Below are 23,007 nucleotides of genomic sequence, written 5' to 3' on the forward strand. Positions count from 1 at the left end.
TAAGTCGTCGTGTTCCCCGGCCTTGGTTCTTGAGTCTGGCCAAGGAGGAATTCAGAACCACACGTAAGCAAGCAAGCATTCAAGAGTGATCAAAGCAAAAGTACACTCAGCTGGGACAGCAGGCAGGTCCGGAGATGGCAACTGCATGGGGCGGTTGGTTATCTGGTTTTCATACTAGCACGGGTTATGGGTCAGAGCTGGGCCCTCCCAAGAGCCGCCTCCAACCCTCCAAGGGACTCCTCCGACCAGCGGGGAGGGGGAGTTCTTCCGCCCTCAGTGGTCCTTGTTGGAACTGCCCTGGCAGCCAAGCCCTGTGAGTTGGGGGGAGGTTCAAAACCTCAGTGTAAATGTATTCTAAGGAAGCTAGAGGTTACTTTAGGGCAGCGGTCTCGTGGAAAGAATGGAGGTACATTCCCCGTTCCCCGGGGTCCCTGGCTGTTTGCATTCTGGAGGTGGGGTGGGCATTTTCTGTCTTTTTAACAGTTGGGCTGTCCTGTTCACTGCTCATACCTAGTTAACTGCCTCTTCTTGAGTCTGATTATGAAGTACACTCTGGGAACTTTACAAGATGCTCTTTGAGAGCCAGCCTGTTGGCTCCCGCAGAGACGGGGCCCCTCCTTTGCCCCGCCTGGGCGGGGAAGGCTCTTCTTCAAGTGCTGTGCAGCTTGGGAGCCCCTGGTTTCAGCCACCTAGCATCCCTGGCGATTGACAGTAAGCAGATCTGTAGCCAAATTACCCCTCACATGTCCCGTGAATTTCTTTTCTATACATCTTTGAATTTTCTCATTTGCTGCAATGTGCATATAATACTTTTTATATTTTGAAACAGTTGAAGAAATGAATTTCTAAAAGGAAGACAAGGAGTGTGATCTCAAATAAAATATCTCTAAAGGATAAAACCATTAAAAGAATTTGTGCTGTAAAGTATCTTATGAACTTGTCCATTGTGTGGGCTTTCAGGATTTGGTGCTAATTACAGATGCTATAGGACCCGAGACCTATTATCACAAAAGCACATTTTCCCCCTATTTTCCTTCATTTCTGGGTACTAGAAAACACATTTTGCTTTATCATTACTAGAAACAAGTCCCTAATATGTATTTAATTCTTTCTCTCTCCCATTATCTTGTTCTAGGCGTTTAACAAGTAGTAAATTTCATGGGTGTTGCATTTCTTACTATTAAAAAAAAAAAATGCCGGGGCACCCGGGCGGCTCAGTAGTCGGTTAAGCGTCCAACTGCAGCTCAGGTCATGATCTTGTGGTTTGTGAGTTCGAGCCCCACATTGGGCTCTGTGCTGACAGCTCGGAGCCTGGAGCCTGCTTTGGATTCTGTGTCTCCTATCTCTGCCCCTCCCCTACTTGTGCTCTGTCTCTCTCTGTCTATCAAAAATAAATAAATGTAAAAAAAATTTTTTTAATGCCTTATCATAGGTAAAGGAGCTTAAGAATCTTTGTACTAATTAGCCCTGTAATTCTAGTAATCTACACTCTGAGACAAAAATCTGAACACACACAGAAAAGTAGGCAAGAAGTTGTTTATCACTACATGTTTTTAACAGTAAAAAACAGTCACAGTGTAATTTTCCAACAATGGAGGAATTTGCTGAATTTGATGACCAGACATGATATAGTAACTGAAGATGCATTAGGGCTACCTTGCAGGGGATTTGGGCACACTGGAGGAGAGGGGCCATGATCAGTGTGTACTTTCATGCCCTCTGCTTTGTCTTCCAGTGTTTTGCTGTGCGTTCCCTGGGATGGGTGGAAATGGCAGAGGAGGACCTCGCCCCTGGTAAAAGCAGCGTTGCCGTCAACAACTGCATCAGGCAGCTTTCTTACTGCAAAAATGACATCCGGGATACGGTCGGCATCTGGGGAGAGGTGAGTAAAACGTGGGAATAATTAATGGCAGGCTTGCTTATGCTCTGCTGTGCTTTGTGAGACGCCAGAGCTCCGCGGGATGTGATACTGAGGATGTTTATCAGGTGCATTTTCCCAGAAAGGCAGGTAGTGTGAGCATGGTGTACCCTTTGATTTATCTGTTAGCCCAGCCAAGATCCCAGCGAGGACTGGGCCCTGGCAGAGAACAGTTCTGTGTCTACATGACAGGGTCTGACCTGGTATCTCTGAGCCCCAGAGATGTATGAATGGGTGCTAGGGCCCCGAAACCCCGAAACTTGCATGCAATATCGGATGCACCCTTATGTAAGAAGGAGAGAAGAGCTCTCTGAAAGTATGTTCTCGAAGGGTACTGTGACCCCTACACATGCACGCAGCAATGTTTGATGTCCCTGTACTCTAAAAGTTGACAAATTATCCTTTTATAACACGTTCTGCTTTATTTATAATCTGAAAATCAGTATTATACCTGAGCTTTTAGAATGGATGCCTATATCGCTTCTCGGCCTTTTGGCTAAGATCAAGTGTAGAATGGATGCCTATATATTCTTTTCTCACTTTGAATAAGGTAATTCTGTTTTTGAAATGTTAGTTGACATCATTTCAGAAAGGAAAGAAATAGGTAAAAATACCAAATTCATATAAAAATCATATCAAACGGGAAAATCCATATTCCTACCATGCTTGGAGATCTGGGGAGCAGGTATGTTAGAAGCACCTGGAAACAGTGCTCGCTGCATGAATCCATGACCCTTAAACCATGCCCAGGGTCACCAGAGCCCTGACACCTTTGATGGGCTGTTTGGAGCCCCCATCACGTTACCCTAGGAGCTGTGTCATAATGAGAGCGGGCTCCCAAGGCTTCCCGTGGAGGAGTCTCTGTACCTTAGAATGGGGCTGGGCTGCATTGCCGTCCAGACTTTCAGATCTCGAGCATGGGGAAAAGAAGGAAAAATTTTCTCCTGTCCAAGAAAAGGACATTTGTTTGGTATTTGGCTTTCCCATACTTTCACTGCATTACTTCCCACCTCCCACCCAAATACCCAGACATGTCTTTCCCACCAAATTATCTACCTGCCATCTCCTTCAGTTAAAAATGCTATTCCACCAAAAGAACAAATCTCAGCTAGGATTTAGAAGAAAGTAATTTATACTAATGTGTGAGTGACTGATGAATACCACCATACTTAGCATTAGATACTTAGAAGAGCTTAGTAAAATTCTAAAGCAATCTCCACTTGGCAGGATTCCTACAGGAGAGAGAGAGAGAGAGAGAGAGAGAGAGAGAGAGAGAGAGAACTTTGGATGGGGATATAGGGTGAGGGAGCAGCCAGGCCAGAAATCTGCTACTTAACCCTGCTATGCCATTCCTGTTTTTCTCAGTTCTTTCCTCTTCTGAATAATAAACTCTTCAGGCAGTGTTTCTGGTTCATAGTATATGAAGTATAGCTCAACGCTTAGGGTTATGAGCTCTGCCTTTTTGCCATGCCTCACACATACAGCACAACTCCTTACATGTTTGAGTGACTGACTGAAAATAAAGTCATGAGTGCTGGATGAGTGTCTCATCTTTAGATGACGGCTGCATACACATCGCTGTTGGGGTAACAAAAACCAATTAGCAAGACTTCATACTGGGCAGCCCAGAGCTGCCGTGTGTTAATGAGAAAATCGATAGGATGTGCATGGGAAGCTATGAGTGTGCTGAATGACCCAGCAGAAGACACGCTGTATTTTCATTTGGGGACACTCCGTACTCAGCCAGCCATTCTCAGTTTAGACGACCAGCTGGAAGTTGGCATCGGTTCTGACCAACAGTGTAAAGATGGCCAGTAGAACCAACCAACAAAGACAGCCTCTGGGACCTTTGGGAGGACCGGTTGGGGTTTCTAAGCTGAGTTAGCTCAAAGGAAATGCATCACCCTGCTCAGTGAGGGGGACCATGGCTCACATCCCATAAAGCATTAAAACAGAGGCTTTCAGAGTGTGTTAGTATCTGCAAGGTGTTTGCCATGCAGCAGCTGGACAGAAGTGGGGTGGGGGTTACCAGATGGGAGTTGTACTGGGGGCCACTCACTAGCAGGTCTGGCTGAAGATCTCTTAGGCTACAGTCAGTGCTTCATTCCTGGGGGAAGGACGGAGAGGAAGGAGAAGGCACCAGACATGCCCAGACAGCTCTCAGTAATCCCAGTGTGCATCACCTGGTTGGCACCACCTGGGACCTGCCCCCTCTCCATTCCCAGCTCTCCGAGGCACAGCCATCTTGCATCTCCTGAAAACCACCAGAGGGCTGCCCTCAGCTAAGGGTGGGGGAAAGGACACCGTCTTTTAGTGTGCAGCAAATGTTTAGTAATTTCTCAAATGATGCCTGAGGAATTGCAGGGGGAATAAAATTGAATAGTCCAGTGTTCTTGGCCCCAAAGAGCCAACATATGTGAGGAGACAGGAGGCCAAACCCTAAAGAGCCATGCAAGCAGTGAGAAACCTCGGCCTCTCCTTGTGGTATTACAGCAGCACCGTGTCGCTAAAGGCCTCACAGTTTCTGGGTCAGACCTGGAGCATGTTGCCTAACCTTGAAGCCTCGATTTCCCTGTCTGTGAATCGGAGATAATAGCACACCAAGCTCTCAGGGCAAGTCAGAAAGATCATGACCCAATGTGCCCGAAGCACATGGCATAATATCTGCAATGCGATAAAGTCCTATAAACACTAGCTGTTGTGGTACCAAGAGATGCCACAAATGCACCTGCTGTTTGTCAACCAAATCACATAGATGCAAAGTACTGTACATACCAAGGGATGGGATGGTAATGGTTGTGGGAAGGCCGTCGGGGACATGCCTGCTAGGGTCTGACCAGAGAGGAAGGGATGGACAGAGACAGGTGATGAGAATGACAGGCGTGGAGTTAGCGAAAGACCAGATTCTCCAGGGAACCCCTCCATTAGCCTTTTTTCCCCGAGTCAAGATTCAGAATTGTAAATAATGAAAAACAAGAGCTGGGTAGAAGGCAGGCTAAGGATACATTTGAGAGGACTTGGAAAGGGAGAGAGAAGCTGGGTGTGGGGAGAGTATGAAAGATTCATGCATATTTTTTTTAAGTTTCTTTATTTTTGAGAGAGAGAGAGAGAGAGAGAGAGCGTGCATGAGTGGAGGAGGGACAGAGAGAAAGGAAGACGGAGAATCCGAAGCAGGCTCCGTCCTGCCAGCACAGAGCCTGACATGGGGCTTGATCTCACGAACTGTGAGATCATGACCTGAGCTGAAATCAAGAGCCAGACACTTCACCGACTGAGCCACCCAGGTGCCCCAGACTTATGCTTAGTCAGGAGAGGATGTTGCTCTTAGGAAAACAAATAACAGACTTGAAGGGTGGTTTCTTTTGCCCCTTGAAACGATGTCCCTAGATGGCTGTAGGCATCATGACCCATAGCTTCCCGAGAAAAAGAGCGTGTTTTCTTTTGGGACCCCAGGGGAAAGACATGTACCTGATCCTGGAGAACGACACACTCAGCCTGGTGGACCCCATGGACCGCACCGTGCTCCACTCCCAGCCCATCGCGAGCATCCGTGTGTGGGGTGTGGGCCGCGACAACGGCCGGTGAGTACCCCGCGCTGGTGCCTCCCCTCTCCCCCCGCTCCAGTCCTTCCTTCACACCAAAGTGTGGCCTCGCTGTTGTTGTCCCTCACTGAACATGAAAGGTGTCAATAGACTGTCCTTAGAAACGTGAAAGAGTAAAAGCACATCTCTGTCCCTGCCTCATAAACCCTCCAAACCACTTCCCTTCCTGGTTTCTGCCCCTCACACCTTTTGCAACTCTGGATCCTGTCTTCGAGTTCTGCATCTTTCTCCTCCTGCACGTCCTCCTCATCTGAGTTGCTGACTCACCCAGGCTCTCTGGACCCCTGCCCTTTTTTCCCCCTCTTCTCTGCAGTCTGGGTTAATCTTAGCCATTTCAGAAGCCCTCCTGTTGGTGTTTCCTTCTTAGAGGGCTTGTGTGAAGGGAGAGGTTGTACCACGAGCTTTAGATCATTAAATCATGCTGATCAGGAACTTCTGGGGTTTGGGGCTGCCCGAACTTTTTTAACATTTGATATGTCTGGTCACCTCAAAATTCCATTCAGTGTTTTTCTGAAATTCTGCTGAACGTTTGTTATTTACAGCAAGTACTTCTTAGATGTGTTGTGAATCGTCTGTTCTCTAGGATGGCTGGAAATAAGGAAATCCAAATACATATTCTAAATAATAAAGTGGCAGTTACCACAGACCTCATACTTGGATACCGTTGTTAAGTAATTGGGCTACATGAAATGCATTCAGCTCTTAAATTATAGCTAACCTTTGGCAACTCTCAAAGTATCCGAGGATCTCCTAGCATTTAGGGATCAGGCATACGATGATTAGTTGTTTCTTTGTTGAAAATGGACAAAAGCAAGTGAAAATCCCAGATGACAGAAAGATGCTCTTCTGGGCTTATGGCTCCATTCCTGGGCATTCTGGTTCCATTCCTGGGCATTCTGGTTTATTGGGTCGTGTGGTCCTCTCTTGGGGGCTCTGCCTTGGTTTATCCCGGGTAGATTTGGTAGTCTTTTGAGTTAAATAACTGTGGATGCCAGTTATTTAAACGAGTACAATAAATTAACGTAAGACACATAGATCTGCTTTGGTTTTTGGAAAACAAAGGCAAGCCTCCAGCAAGCCACCTTTTTGGTTCTTTGTGTTCCCCCGAAACTAAAAACTGAACCCCCGTTTTCAGGTTCCAAGCAGAAAGAAAAACGGTTATGCACTCATCAGTGTAAGAACAAGCATTTTTGCTATAACCAGACATAAGAATAAATGGTCTGCAAGAGAGAAAGCGGGAGTGTCTTGTGCCTGCTGATTGGATAAAGCTTCCTAAGAGCACAGTTGTGTCTTTGAGCTTTTGGATTTTTTTTTAATGTTTATTTATTCTTGAGGGAGAGAGAGAGAGAGACAGAGTGTGAGTGGGGGAGGAGCTGAGGGCAAGGGAGACACAGAATCGGAAGCAGGCTCTAGGCTCTGAGCTGTCAGCACAAAGCCCGAGGCAGGGCTCGAACCCACCAACCACGAGATCATGACCTGAGCTGAAGTCGGACACTTAACTGAACCACCCAGGCACCCCGAGTTGTGTCTTTGAGCTTTTGTAACGGAGTGATGAACGGTGACAGCTGGGCCAGGTGCACTGGGGGAAATGAGTGGATAATTTGTGCGTATACACCTGTCTGTCATTCACTTAACCATGCCAGAGCTATAGCACCACAGGGATGAGTTGATATGAATTGATTAATTTTACAAGGAAAATACCTGATGAGGTTTGCTCATCATTGAAAACATTAGCCTTAATGGAAGGGTGTAGGATGCTCGATTCTTGCCTGGTTCCTGTCCCCCAAGGTTGTTTTAAAGGCAGGAGCCTCGGTAAAGATCATTATATGCATGTACAACTAGATGGGATTGTTAACCTTTCTTAAGATTAGACCATAAGCAGATTTTCATTGATGACGGTTTCAGCCTACCCAGTTTTTGAAGTTGAGGCCAAACGCCACATGTTCAGGGAGAAAAAAAATACTCAAAAATCCAGTTGACAAAATTATTCAAGCTCTCAATCCCAGTTTCTCTCATCTGTGAAATGGAGATCATAATAGGGGCCACAAAGCATTTGTATATATTGTGTATATATACAGTTGTGTCCGTATTGTTAACTGGCACAGTGATGGAGACGTGGTAAATGGTTAATGAAGGTTAGCTCTTAATTCGTGAAGGGAACAGAGACCAGCAGATACATCTAATTACACAGCTTCCTTTCAAAGACAGGGTGAATATGGGAGGAGTCAGACCTCAGGTTTCAAGGACAGCTTATCATTGGATACAGGGGGATGAGGGGCTGTTCCAGACACGATGAGTTCAGTTATCCTCCAACTTCCAAGGCAAGAAGAGCCCCCCCCCCCCCCCCCCGCAGCCCCCCAATGATAGCAGTATGAATTCGGTTACATTGCCTTGGTTATGTTTTTTGAAATGTGGGCTCGGTTAACCATGTTTTTGAAACTGCTTCTTATTCTTACTCAGTGTTAACAGATAAGTGTCATTTAGAAATTCCCTCAAGTTCCACACTGGCTGTCAGGACTTCAAGCTTCTGCACTGGGTTGGGGGCCCTTGAGTCGGATTGCTTTTGGAAGCAGTAAATAAAAAAGTATGTTTGCCAGTGAAAGGTTCTATTTCTCCCCATTGGTCCCTTGAGCTTTCATTCCCTAGAAGAAAGGGCCTTTGTATTCCTGCTTTTTTTTTTTTTTTTAACTTTCTTTTGCTTTTAATTCTTTCTTTCTTTTTTTTTTTTTTATAGCAATTTACACGAGCAAATTCAATTTGTAATGCTGCAAAGGAAAGGGGTTTTCATTTTGTATGAATAAAACATAAAAGTGTTTCATTTTGCTTGCAAAAATGAGCCCGTTTTGCATTCCTTTGTAACCTTCCTTACTGAGAAAATGGAATCTCTTAAGGGATTTCTTCTCTCCCCCCACCCCCCCCCCCCCCGTGTCTCTGAATTCTAAAAAGATATGTTTAATGAAATGTGAGGAAGAGACGATATGGTGAATGCAGCCCTTTACATGCCCAGCTCAGCACTCTAGGTGCCCAGCAAAGACTTGTTGATTTGATTTATAACTCAAGAGGCACAGTCCTTGGAACTTGGGCTCTGTGTTCTCTGGTGAGTAATAAGATAACCATGGTAATGCCAGTGACAGTCCCTAACATTTATGGACAACTTACCACAAACCTGACCCTCTGCTGTCTGCTTTGCAAGCCCGAGCTCCTGCGATTCCATTCTCTTTCTTCCCCTCTAACCCTGTAATAATCTGCTTGTCAGTTAGTGGGATCAGGTACACACAGAAAATCAAACCAGGGCAGTGTATTCGTTTGCAAGGGCTCCTAGGGGATTTCTTGAGGTTCGAATGAAAAAGAAAAGTATGCATTCCAGAGGCTCGAAGGGCACAAAATCTTTCTTGAAATTCAGAGTGCTTCACTGAGCCATGGAATTTCAGAATTTGTTTAAAGTTATTTTGGGTTTAGCACTATCTCAAGGCTTTTGATTTCCTCTGGAGAAGTTTCTTAGGGAGTAAGTTTACTTTGGGTGGGGAGGTGATCTGTCCGTGACACCCCCCACTGATCCCCAAGGTTGATTTGGAGAACCCTCTTACCATGGGTGATGGAAGAAGCTGCAGTCACACCGGATGGTGGCTCTCTGTGGGGTGTGGGTCATCGCTGGACTGGGCTGAACTTTTTGCCTTATTCTCGAGGGCTGTGCCTGCCTTTATTGTGGTGTTTTGTAGAGCACTTCTGCATTGCTGCCCAACAAAGAGAGAGCTACCTCCTCTCTCTTGGCTAGTCTATACTTTGGCTTCTTTTTTTTTTTTTTTAAGTTTATTTTAAGTGAGACAGAGACAGCATGAGTAGGGGAGGGGCAGAGAGAGAGAGGGAGAGAGAGAGAATCCCAAGCAGGTTCCATGCTCTCTGACACGGGGCTTGAATTCATGAAACCTCGAGATCATGACCTGAGCCAAAACCAAGAGCCGGGTGCCTAACTGACCGAGCCATCCAGGCGCCCCTGTACTTTGGTTCCTTTTGATCCCAGCAAGATAAAGATCAAGGCTCTCAGACCTCCAGACTGGCGAAAGGATTTTCGTAAGCCTTGTATTTCCAATGCAAGGCAGTACTGGGGAGTATCCAAATTCACCTTCCCTGCTGCCTCCTGCTGTGGGAAGGAGGGCATCCTCACAGGTACAAATGGTCATGGGCCTTAGAGCTGGCACTTTGCCCCCAGTGACTGAGGCAGACCACCAGAGAGCCACCTCTCTTGCCTCTGTGAGCCTGCCAGCTGTCATTCAAGGATGGGTGGGATGATTTCAGGAGCCTGTTTTTCAGGCGCCCATGCTGATTGCTGGCCACAGCTCTCTTCTTACTCATTCAGACACTGGGAAACAGCTTTCTCCCTCTTCCGTCATACAGGTATCCAAAGCAAGCAAACATAGTTTCTGAACATGGGGGCCTTTAACACCATATCCGTGGTGGCAGATATGGATCTGTCTTCTGGGAAGGATCTGACACACAGACCCCTGTGTGTGTTGCCAATATGCAGTAGTATCTGCCGATCCCGTCTGTTTCCCATGAGAAGGGAAACTGTGTAGATGGGATAGTCAGAGGGTTTCGGAGTGACGTCCGTAGCCATGTCTATGGGGAACTAATGAGGTAAAATGTTCATATGCTGTCCCGGAGAGGGAAAAACAAGATTTTAGAGTCTGTTAGGAAACTGGGTTAAACAAAGTGCAAAGAGCCCCTTTACTCTGGACCCTCTTGGAGGTTTTCCTGTGCTGATGTTCACTGGGACCCTTTTCTTCATGGAAATGCAGTCACATGGAACACACTTTGGAAAATGCTCCTCTGGTCAGTCAACTCATTCATTTAAATTAGTGCCAACACTAGATTGCTGCCTTTGTTTTTAAGAAAAATTGGAATTAGTTTTAACAAGTAACTATTCATAAATGGAGATTCTGTCAGGCCTGCTAGAATGAAGATAAAATCCCTTCATAATTAATAGCAATGACCACAGCCATTGGGCACAAATGTTTTTTATAAAGTACTTTCTCGGATGGGGTGCCTGGGTGGCTCAGTCGGTTAGGTGTCCAGCTTCAGCTCAGGTCATGATATCACGGTTTGTGAGTTCAAGCCCCACATCGGGCTCTGTGCTGAGAGCTTAGAGCCTGGAGCCTGCTTCAGATTCTCTGTCTTCCTCTCTCTCTGTCCTCCCCCACTCATACTCTGTCTTTCTCTCTCTCAAAAATAAATAAACATTGAAAAAAAATTTTTAAGTATTTTCTCAGGTTAAATGTTGATCCTGTGACATTATTTATGCTTAGAGTTTGTATTATGAAACCTCTCTTTCTAGAAGATGCTTTATACATCTCTTTCCTAGTTTTGAAGAATAATTTATTTTTTTTCTTTTTTTCTTTTTTTAATTTACATCCAAATTAGCATATAGTGCGATAATGATTTCAGGAGTAGATTCCTTAATGCCATTTACCCATTTAGCCCATCCCCCTTCCCACAACCCCTCCAGTAACCATCTGTTTGTTTTCCATATTTAAGAGTCTCTTCTGTTTTGTCCCCCTCCCTGTTTTTATATTATTTTTGCTTCCCTTCCCTTATGTTCATCTGTTTTGTATCTTCAAGTCCTCATATGAGTGAAGTCATATGATATTTGTCTTTCTCTGGCTGACTTACTTTGTTTAGCATAATACCCTCCAGTTCCATCCACGTAGTTGCAAATGGCAAGATTTCATTCTTTTTATTGCCGAGTAATACTCCATTGTATATATATACCACATCGTCTTTATCCATTCATCCATCGATGGACATGTGGGCTCTTTCCATACTTTGGCTGTCATTGATAGTGCTGCTATAAACATGGGGGTGCATGTGTCCCTTCGAAACAGCATACCTGTATCCCTTGGATAAATACCTAGTAGTGCAATTGCTGGGTCATAGGTTAGTTATATTTTTAAGTTTTTGAGGAACCTCCATACTGTTTTCCAGAGTAGCTGCACCAGCTTGCATTCCCACCAACAATGCAAAAGAGATCCTCTCTCTCCACATCCTCGCCAACACCTGTTGTTGTTAATGTTAGCCATTCTGACAGGTGTAAGGTGGTATCTCGTGGTTTTGATTTGTATTTCCCTGATGATGAGTGATGTTGAGCATTTTTTCATGTGTTGGTTGGCCATCTGGATGTCCTTTTTGGAGAAGTGTCTATTCATGTCTTTTGCCCATTTCTTTATTGGATTATTTGTTTTTTGGGTGTTGAGTTTGGTGAGTTCTTTGTAGATTTTTTATACTAATCCTTTATCTGATATGTCATTTGAAAATATCTTCTCCCATTCTGTCAGTTGCCTTTTAGTTTTGCTGATTGTTTCCTTCGTTGTGCAGAAGCTTTTTATTTTGATGAGATCCCAATAGTTCATTTTTGCTTTTGTTTCCCTTGCCTCCGGAGCTGTGTTGAGTAAGAAGTTGCAGTTGATGAATAATTTCTAATAATAGATAATTCATAAATTTCCAAATGAATTTAACCTTGACATAATTGTTTTATCTGGTCAAGATCTCAGGAAACTTTTATCTAAAGAATATAGTGAGGGGCGCCTGGGTGGCGCAGTCGGTTAAGCGTCCGACTTTAACCAGGTCACGATCTCACGGTCTGTGAGTTCGAGCCCCGCGTCGGGCTCTGGGCTGATGGCTCAGAGCCTGGAGCCTGTTTCCGATTCTGTGTCTCCCTCTCTCTCTGCCCCTCGCCCGTTCATGCTCTGTCTCTCTCTGTCCCAAAAATAAATAAACGTTGAAAAAAAAATTAAAAAAAAAAAAAAAGAATATAGTGAGTCTCAAGTATACCAAATATATATATTTTTTCATATTCTCATCTCTTAGGATGGTCCCATCTGGTTTTAGCCAGCAAGACCCTGCCTGGTTTAAGTTGTTTTAAAAGGCTCTTGTTACACATAGTTCTTCTTGTTTTCCTGTCACTGTTGTCTTGTTTTAATTTCTTTTAAAAACACTGCTTAATTTGGGGGTGGGGACAGGAAAGGTCCTGAGAAATACTGGGATTAATTATTAAAATACATAAAACTGACTCAGAGCCTTTTAAATTGAAAAAGTAGTTTAGTAACAATATCTCCCAACTTCTTTTAGAGATTAGGAGGCTCAGGACAGAGGGTGTGACTTACCTTAGATGATCCTTCAGGTTCCGACAGCACAGAGACCAGACTCCTGAGATTTTCATCTGTCTGAATAGGAGGCTCCTCTGTTCATCCTGACAAGAGATGACAGATGGTCTAAAATAAGCAGGGATCGGGAGGGAGACCCTTGAAGTCTATGGCCTGGTCCCTGTCCTTAAAGATCTGGCTTCTTTTTTTTTTTTTTTTTTTAATTTTTTTTTTTTCAACGTTTATTTATTTTGGGGACAGAGAGAGACAGAGCATGAACGGGGGAGGGGCAGAGAGAGAGGGAGACACAGAATCGGAAACAGGCTCCAGGCTCTGAGCCATCAGCCCAGAGCCTGACGCGGGGCTCGAACTCACGGACCGCGAGATCGTGACCTGGCTGAAGTCGGACGCTTAACCGACTGCGCCACCCAGGCGCCCCAAGATCTGGCTTCTTAATTGAAGAGATAAGACCACAGTTGCAGAATGAAAGCGGAAGTTGACAAAGTAGGGCCTTGAGACCTCTTTTTGTATGGCTTTGAGCTAGGAATGATTTTTTACATCTTTAGAGGGTTGCTTAAAGAAAAAGAGGAATTGAAACCCAGCCATAAGCGACCTAGGATGCCCTCCTCCCCTTTAGAGAAAGAGCATTAGAATAGTAATGCTTGCAGGGCAGAATTAGGATCTTTGGGGCTGCTGTAGGAGGTCGTAGTAAGAAAGGCAAAGTCCTTTTTGACTGTCTCTCCTCTCCTACCCATACCTCCGTTCTACCGGCATTCCTCAGGGTACCTGCAAGCATTGCCCAGCTCTGCTGCTGTCCTAGAGCTAACCCTTTTTGTATTCACTAGGGTATGTTTTGGGCTGCTGCATCAAGTGTTCTAAGGTCCATTGTCTGAAACACTAGGGACACGTTATCTGTAGCAGTCTGCAACATGCAGTACCGTCTCAGTGCGGCTCGGTGCCATGCGGGTTCATGCTCCTTCTAGGTGGTGGCCGTGCCATCCCTCCAGTCTGACCAGGACAAGGGACTGACTGTCTTCTAAGTTGCAAGACGACCTGGAACTTGCACACCTCACGTATATTCACATTCTGTTCACATCCTGTTGGCCACACACAGCTGCAAGGGACTCTGGGAAATGGAGCTGGGTCGACACTTGCCAAGTGAAACTACTATTGAAAAAGAAGAGGTGACACAACTGGCATTCTGGCGTGGTCTGGAGACCAGTCACCTCAGCTTCCCGAGCCCGTGACCTGTTGCTTCCTAAGCCAGGTATTAAGCTGCTGTGTCTCAGCTCCAAACCCACCCTTTGCAGGTGGCTCAGCTTTCTGAGGCCGAGATTCTGCAGAATTCGTCTGTGCTTGTCTGGTTTGCTGCCTGTTAGGCTCTGACTAGAAGACTGCAAGGCTGGAGGAGGAAGAGACTTGCTCCTTACTTCGCTTCCTGTGAGCATCACCCTAGAAAAGCTGCTTCACCCCATTGCATCAGTTCAAACTCCACTTCGAGGTGTTCCCAACATTCGCAGAAATGCGGAACGAGCTTCATCATGCCCCTTCTTCAGAGCCCCCAGCACAGCTGGCTGCCGTGCCTCTTTAAAGGTCTGGGCCCCTGGCCTGGAGATGCCAGCACGGCCAGGGAACACTTCCTCAGTGTTCTCCTCCGTGGGGCCCCTCCAGGCTTCTAGCTTTTAATAATTCCAACCTCTGTGCTTTGTTCCTTCAACCCTACAGGTCACCGCCCCTCCATCCCCCTTAGCAATGTTGCCTCCACGGTAACCTCTTTCTGTTTCCTTTTTGCCTTTTTATTACCTGCATACAGTTCTTTGTATGATATTTTCTTTGTTCAGATATCTGGGGTGGTTTCTGTCTCCAGGCTACACCCTCCCTTGTGGACCCTTGAGTTAGCAACTGGCCAAAGGAGGCAGCCACTTCCACACGGTACAGAGGGCACTTCGGCGGGGAGGGCATTCGAGAAGCTTTTGTGAGCAAGCGAGTGAGCGTGAGTGTTCATTCTGTTCAGCTGCATCACGCGGTGGGTGCAGCTCGTGCCAAGGAAACTTCCCTTCTAAATTGGTGGCAGTTGCCAGTGACAAAGGGCGGTTCTGTTTTAGGTGACAGGGATTCAGAAATAGTGGGCCCCTTGGTTTTTTTTTGAGTTACTCCAAAAGTTACCTCTATTTCCCCTTTGTCGTTGTTTCCTTCCCTAGGCGTAATTGGAGGGTCTCCACATAGAGGATGGAGAGCTTTCTAACAGGACATCTAGGCAGAGGGTTCTCTGAGCCAGACTGTAATGAAAGATTGATGGAATTTCCAGATGTGCTGATGAAAGTTTAATCTAGGGTGTGTGCTGTCTTGCCTCAGGGAGAAAAGTCTTCAGGGAGAGCGATAATTCTCTCCCTGCGCCACAGTATTGTCTTGACCTCTAGAGTTAATTTCTTTTTCATACAGCCCCCTGATAAGCGGAGGCATCAGGATTTACTTGACCATCTTGCTGGCTTACACTGTAGTTATATTTTATCTCTTTACAAGTGGCTTCCTTGCCTTCTATTAATCATGCTGGGACGCTTGCTAATACTTGCAGCTTCGAATCACCTTTAAGAAAAGACATTGTAAATGATGGTCCAAGGAACAAGCCCCTCAAGGAGTGTGCGAGGGCATTTCCAAGCAGATCGTTCACGGTGGTGCCGTCCCTGTTGATGACTGTGTGAAAACAACGGTTTCTTCTCAGGAACGTGTCATCCGTTTTTCTAACTGGTTCGGTGCATAATCCAGCATTTCTCATAAGCGTGTTTCGACACCAGCCAGCAGAGCGAGGGCTTGAGGTTGTCGTGTCAAGAGAAAGCGGAAAATTCTGGTGATGGTCCCTAAACAACTTTCGTCTCACACTTGCCCTGAGTCCCAAGCCAGATGAGGAATGGGCCTTTCTGGTCGCAGCGTGAAGGTGATCCATCATGCTTGGCTTCAGGAATTCTCTGTGTCAGTCCTCAAAGCACCACGATCTTTTTGGAATACTTGGACCATTCCGAGAACAGAAGAAAGAGTAATTTTAGTGGAGAAATAGCCTAACAACCCACTTAAACATGGATTAGTGTCTTTTTTTTTTTTAAACAAAGTTGTTGTTGTTGTTTTTTAAGTGTATTTATTTCAGAGAAAGAGAGCACAAGTGGAAGAAGGATAGGGAGAGAGGGAGAGAGAGAGAATCCCAAGCAGGCTCTGCACTGTCAACATAGAGCCTGATGCAGGGCTAGAAACCCATGAACCATGCAATCATGACCTGAGCTGAAACCAAGAGTCGGATGCTTAGCCGACTGAACCACCCAGGCGCCCCAGAGTAGTGCTTTAGAGAGCAGAAAAGATTGTAACTGTTATAACCCAGAGCCTAGCTTGGTTACTAGCATGTTGCATATGCTCCATAAGGATTAGGTGGTTGATGAATTTGTAAAAGCCTACTATTATTGCAGATGAATGGGTAGCCACTGCTTTTCATGCACAGATTATCATTTTGAACCCTTTTACTCAGATGTAATCATCAGAGATTTTTGACTTCATGGCAAATCCAATGATTGAGAACATAACGTGGCTCCTATGATCTATTACTAGTCACAGAACACTTCTGGCACCAATTGTGTGGGTTTTTCACACCAAGCAGTTCTCAAGTTCACTGCAGATACTAATTCTGGGTGTCCTACAATTTAATTCAACTCTGACACTAACTACCTGGAGTTAGTACAGAACCCCCCTCCCTCCAGGTTAAGGGCTGAGCCCTTACGCTCTCCAGACTGCCCTGACTTCAGACGCCAGTCACAAATCCAGGGCCCGGGTGTTACTCTCTCATATTCCTGACCGGTCTACAATTCAGAGGTCCCCACAACCCCTCCTCAGGTTTGATAATTTGCTAGAATGGCTCACAGAACTCAGGGAAACACCTCATGTACTATTACCAGTCTATTATGAAAGCTGTAAATGAACAGCCAGATGAAGAGGTATATAGGGTAAGGTCCAGAAGGGTGGTAAACACAGGACTTTGACCTTCTGTCCCTGGGGAGTTTGGGACACATGACCCTCCTGGCATCTGGATGCGTTAACCAACCCAGGTGCTGCCTAAACCCTGTTGTTTTGGGTTTTTTATGGAAACTCCATTATGTAGGTATCATAGATGAAATCACTGGCCATTGGTGATTAACTCAATCTCCAGTCCTCTCCTCTCCCTGGAGTTGGGAGTGGGGCTGAAAGTTCCGCCCTTTAATCATACCTTAGTCTTTCTGGTGACCAGCCCCCATCCTGAAGGTATCTGCAGGGAGGGAAAAGGCAGCCCATAACAGTAGCATAGAAAGCCATGCACCATGGAGATTAGGAAGGTTTTAAAAGTTCTCATGTCAGGAACCAGGGACTGAGTCCAAGTATTAGAACAAAAGCTGCTCCTGTCATTCAGGAAATCACAAGGGTTTTAGGAGTTTTGTACCAGGAACTGGGACTGAATTTTTGGTCGTCGTCTTCCTATTACAATATCACAGTAGCACAGTCAGTTGCCGGGAAGAATTAGAGAACATCAGGTGGGACTCGAGTTCTCACCTCGTGCAGTACAGTCAAGTGTTTGAGAGCGACAGTAGGTCAAGAGAAGCAGTACTGGAGTAGGAATCCCACCACTTGCCATTTAAACATGGGTCTTCCTGTGCACTGATGTCGGGGGCTCTTGGTGTCCCCGAATGTCCACCTGCAGTGCAGATCATTGTCAGGATGGCAGGGCTTCATAGACATGTCATGCATTGTCCCCAGTAGTACTGTTTTTATTAAGATAGTAATATTTCCTTAAAAGACTGCCCTGGGTCAACTGTAACCTATTCTACAAAATTCAGGAGAAGTTTAATCACATGGGAAATTGTCATCACTTTGTTTTTAAATATCTAAAATTTGTCCCTTGTTGGTTCCCTGTGAGTCTTTTTTTTTATTTTAAATTTTTTTTTTCAACGTTTATTTATTTTTGGGACAGAGAGAGACAGAGCATGAACGGGGGAGGGGCAGAGAGAGAGGGAGACACAGAATCGGAAACAGGCTCCAGGCTCTGAGCCATCAGCCCAGAGCCTGACGCGGGGCTCAAACTCCCGGACCGCGAGATCGTGACCTGGCTGAAGTCGGACGCCCAACCGACTGCGCCACCCAGGCGCCCCAGTTCCCTGTGAGTTTTGACTGATGAGCTGATACTTCCTCAAAGGCTACCGTTGATGTTTAGACACTCCCTCCAGTGACTTTATGTTCTTCTAGCTCTTGTTTTAAGCCAGACTTGGTGTTTTAATATCAAGGCTGTGAATTAAATCCTGGAAATAACTTGCATTTGGTAGAGTTATTTGTTAGTAGAGAAAAGTGAGAATGGGTGAAAATTGTCCTGTAACGAGTTTTCAGTCCAGTCTCTTGGGTTCAGATACTTCTTACCGCTGTCATATACGCCAGCCAGCATGAGCTGTACCAGCTTCTCCCTGGGGCCCAGGTGCTGCTCTCCTCCTGCTCACCAGCCTCTCTCTTTAGTCACCCTGCTCTCCCTCTTACAGCCCACAGCCTGGGTGCAGGCACCTGTCCCGTGTCTTTTTTATTAGACCTTCAACTGGAAATTCTTTCCCTCTAGGCTGGTTCCCAGAGTACCCTGAGGATCTGCTCTTTAGAAAAGAGAAGAGAAAAGGGAATCAAAAACGGGATAAAACTCCAGGCCCTGAAGCAAGGACCCAGTTTCTCAGGGTAAAAACATCCATGGGGCAGAATCAGGCTGGGAAGGACATGGCGGCCAGAGAGTGGAAATACTAAATCAGACTTTAGGCCGGATATAAATAAGTGAGCCACATAGTTGGTTCAGAACAGAAAGGCTCAATCTCTCTAAACGCAGGAATAATCGTTTCGACTATAAATAAAAGAACACAGAATGGGTGACAGACTGGATCTAGCACCATGCACGTATCTGGAGAAGCTGGGTGGCAGAGAGAGGGAATAAGAAAAATAATAAAACCTAGAAAATTTTGTCATTTGGTCTGATATTTTACATTGAAAACATGTCAAAGGGAAAGAAATGAAAGTCCCCAGGGTGGGTAGGTTGGGGGAGGGGTGCACAATTATAGGCTCTAAGGAAAGTGGGGTTGGTGGGGAGAGCCGAGGACAGGGCTTACGGACCAGGCAAACAGACCAGTCGAGGGACGGGGAGGAAGGCAACCATGAGTAGAAAGCAGCTGGACCTGGGCTGCCTTTCTCCGTGCGGGAGATTACTTCTCTGGGCCTGGTGCCTCCTGCCTCTGGTTGCGTCTCTAGGCCTAGTCACCACCCTGTGTTACCAAGTCTGAATGGCTCCAGCTGCACTGGCAAGGGCTCGTTGTTTCTGCACAGAGCTCTCTGGACTGTTGGAGATCGTTCTTCAGCAGAGCTCCTGGGCCCTTGCTCTGTACCCTGAGCTGTGCAGCCCGGGAGGGAGCAGGTCATGCTGGAGTTGAGAGCCCCTTTGTTACTGGAAAATCATTCATGGCTCCCGCCTCTTGATCTCATAATCCTTTGCTGCCACTCCCCTATGGGAGAACCCCTACCTGCAGATTTGTTGGAGACAAAGCCAGAAAAATTTAAGTCTCCATCTTAAGCTCAGTAGAACCAAACATTTCTATGTGGGCACTGAAACCAGGTCTGGCCCAGGAGGTGAACTAAGTAGGGAATGACGGTGTGGGATACGTTTTGCAGGAATTTTACATAGAGCACCAGCAGAGGTAGGGATACCACTTTTTAAAAAGCATTAAGCCCTCTTTGATTACCAAACCTGTGAAATAGGTATTTAGTTCAGATCAAAAGTATCCCCTCCCCTCTGGCTCTGGCCCCTCAGCAGCCCTCCTGCCCTATCCTCCTTTGGACATAACTGGAATGGGAATAGAGATAAGAATAAGAGGGCACAAGTCACTCCAAAATCCATAAACAGATGTCTGAACTCGAAAAATTCAGCAGTCCATTTCACATCCCTTTGAAAGAGGCTTCTCTCCTAATTGCATATGTACCACAAGGTCATAGGTAGTGTGGTGGCCCCTAGTTAGCTAACCTAGGGCTGGGTCACCCTTGCTGTTGGTTTAATCACAGCTGCTGCTGAAATGCCAAAACAAATCTGTGGTCAGAACTGAGAATGTCAGCCTCACCCCTGACCCCATTTTCAAAGTTATTCATACTCCCGTTTTGTAGCTTCATGCATTCATTCACTTGTTTCCATGCGTGCATTCATTCACTCAACTCCTGCGAGTCCACTGTGGTTATGACTCTGCCATCAGCTGCACGAATAAACAACGTGGGGTCCTCTTACCTTCCCCACCTGCAGGGAGTAGTGAAGCCCTAATGATTCTATCTCCTTAGTACTTAGATCCAAGTATAGTTTTCAGAAAGTTAAAAAAAAGGCTCTCATGTGCAGTACATAGTAACTGAAGCTGGAAACAATTCAAATATCTAGCAGCAGGTGAAAAGATAAATTGTGGTATATCCATACAACGAGTATCCACTCAGCAGTAAAAAAGAATCAACTACTGTACGCATAACTACATGGTTGAATCTCAAAACGATTGTGCTGAGTGAAAGAAGCCAGACCCCCCCGCCCCCGCCGACACACACACACACACACACACACACACAGTATATGTTGTATGATTTCATTTACATAAAATTCTATAAAATGCAAGGTCAGCTCATCTATAGTGACGGACAGCAGGTCGGCAGTTACCTGGAGAGGGGTAGAAGGCAGGGATTATAAAGAGGCAAGAAGAATCTTAGGGAGTTCTAGATATATTCACTATCTTGATTATGGTGATAGTTTCACAAGTGTATATCTGTGTCAGAATTTATCAAATTATTTATTTCAAATATATGCAGTTTATTGTATGTCAGTTATACCTTAATAAGGCTATTTTGAATATAATTTTAAAAATATATAGTGAGCAACAGGTCAAAGATTTATTTAGCTCAGGACTGAGGGAACCCGCAGGACGCCAAAGCCAGTTCAAAGGAATATACGAAATGCTGAGAATCTGCGGAACAGCTGATTAAGCCATCAGAAAGCACAGGAGCTTTCAAGAATCACAAAAGGGCACCTGGGTCGCTTAGTTGGTTAAGCGTCCAATTTGGGCTCAGGTCATGATCTCACAACTCAAAAGAGTTCAAGCCCTGCATCCAGTTCTGTACTGACAGCTCAGAGCCTGGAGCCTGCTTTGGATTCTGTGTCTCCCTCTCTCTCTCTGCCCCTCCCCTGCTCACGCTCTGTCTCTCTCTCAAAAAATTGAAATAAAAACATTGAAAGAAAGAAAGCCTCTTCATGAAACCTTTATGTTTCCTTCTGTTGAAGCAGCCATTCCCTCTTCTGGGTTCACAATCAGAACCTATGGAGACTTATACCCCAGCACCTCTGAAGAAAGCTTTATTTAACTTGCTGATTACATGTGTATTTACCCACAGGAAAATAAATTTTGTAAGGACAGTTGTTAGATTAACTAAGCAAATAATTGTTATGTGAATAATTATTTAAAATTATTTTGTGAACCCCTACATTTTTTAGTCACCAATTTTTCTGCACATTGATTTTTAAACTATTTGCTGTAACCCATAAGAAATGTAATTTGTGGCATGACCTAATTCCCCCATCTTCTTAAAGTCTTCACATTTAACTAACCAAAGCTTCAACACGACAACGTTTATCTTCCCTATGTGTTCCGTTCTTGGATTTTTTCCTTTGCTACCTCTATATATTTAACTTTTTTTGTTTAATTTTTTTTTTTTTTTTTTTTACATTTATTTAGTTTTGAGAGACAGAGTGAGACAGAGCATGAGCATGGGAAGGGCAGAGAGAGAAGGAGACACAAAATCTGAAGCAGGCTCCAGGCTCTGAGCAGGCGTTCAGCACAGAGCCTGATGTGGGCCTTGAACCCACGAACCGTGAGATAATGACCTGAGCCAAACTCAGACACTTAACCGACTGAGACACGCAGGTTCCCCTATTTATTTAAGTTTTAAAATGCTGTTTGTGACCACTAGCTGATCATAATTGGAATAACACTGATCTTGGTTAACTTTTCCAAAAAAATAACTGAACAATAGTCTACCAGCTTAATAACTGCTGTTTAATTTTTAAAAGATCCCATGGACAAATCATTTTGAGAAATAGTATATGCAATGTCCTGCTCTCAGAGAGAGGCCTGAATACACAGCTTAGCTGTTGAAGGCTATCTTGAACTTTGTGAGCATAAAACACATTATTTGCTTTATATCAATGAACTTGGCTGAGGATCAATATGTTTGGGGCTCACCAGGTTAGAAAACACTGAGGTACCCTGATGTAGGGATTCTAAATGATAACTCTATATCAGTTATAACAAAGCTGTATTTGCTTAGCATGCCACTTCCCATGACCTCACTGAAAAGTTATATATATTTTTTGTGAAGTGTATTTATTTATTTTGAGAGAGAGAAAGAGCATGCATGCTAGGGAGAGGGAGAGAGAAAGAATCCTGAGCAGGCTCCATGTTGTCAACACAGAGCCTGAAGCAGGGCTCAAACCCACAAACCATGAGATCATGACATAGGCCAAAACCAAGAGTCAGACACTTAACTGACTGAGCCACCCAGGTGCCCTGAAAATTTATATTCTTATGAGTGTAGCTTTCTTTGCAGTCAGTGAATATGGTGTCTCTTAAAGAATTTGGTTAATGGGGGCACCTCGTTGGCTCAGCCAGTTAAGCATCTAAATCTTGACTGCAGCTTGGGTCGTGAACTCCCAGTTCATGAGTTCAAGCCCCACATCAGGCTCTGCACTGACAGAGCAAAGTCTGCTTGGGATTGTCTCCCTCCCTCTCTCTCTCTCTCTCTCTCTCCACCTCTCTCTCTCTCAAAATAAATAAATAAACTTAAAAAAATAAAAAGAATTTGGTTAATGGTGAAAATTGCATCATTTGTCATGTTTCCTTTTTTGCCAGAGAGTTTCAAGTTAAATTAAATTCTTTTTTTTAATATGAAATTTATTGTCAAATTGGTTTCCATACAACACCCAGTGCTCATCCCAACAGGTGCCCTCCTCAATGCCCATCACCCACTTGCCCCTCCCTCCCACCCCCATCAACCCTCAGTTTATTCTCAGTTTAAGTTAAATTAAATTCTTAACCTCAGTAATAGACTGAGCCATATGACTGCTGGGTTTTTTTGGATGAGAAATGGTTGAATGTGGTTCAAATTAACATTTAACTTAATTGATTTACAGAATTACTTCTTCCATTTGGTTTTAAATTTCATTTTTCTAACTTAAGGACCTGATAGAATGCTTGCCTTTTATTTGTAAACCACTTAACAGAAGCACATGGGATATAAATTT

The 23,007-nt window shown here is 44.9% G+C and overlaps 1 protein-coding gene, 1 long non-coding RNA gene and 1 pseudogene across 11 annotated transcripts in view; all 3 read left to right on the forward strand.

Annotated features, from left to right (window-relative positions):
- The window catches only part of APBB2 (amyloid beta precursor protein binding family B member 2), a 384,721-nt gene that overhangs the window by 307,898 nt on the left and 53,816 nt on the right, over positions 1-23,007 (forward strand). For all 10 annotated transcript variants that reach the window (XM_086705187.1, XM_086705186.1, XM_086705182.1 and 7 more), the window contains 2 exons: positions 1,736-1,882; positions 5,372-5,499. In XM_086705187.1, coding sequence (XP_086561313.1) covers positions 1,736-1,882; positions 5,372-5,499 — 275 coding nt within the window. The remainder of the gene's footprint in view (positions 1-1,735; positions 1,883-5,371; positions 5,500-23,007) is intronic.
- Positions 2,395-2,504, forward strand: LOC147582031 (U2 spliceosomal RNA; annotated as a pseudogene).
- Positions 5,526-8,373, forward strand: LOC147582032 (uncharacterized). Its single transcript, XR_015250501.1, has 2 exons — positions 5,526-6,504; positions 6,656-8,373. It is a non-coding gene; the product is annotated as an uncharacterized LOC147582032 (long non-coding RNA).

The sequence above is a fragment of the Puma concolor genome, chromosome B1, assembly GCF_028749965.1.
Source record: "Puma concolor isolate L17-30 chromosome B1, mPumCon1.1.hap2, whole genome shotgun sequence".
NCBI lineage: Eukaryota > Metazoa > Chordata > Mammalia > Carnivora > Felidae > Puma > Puma concolor.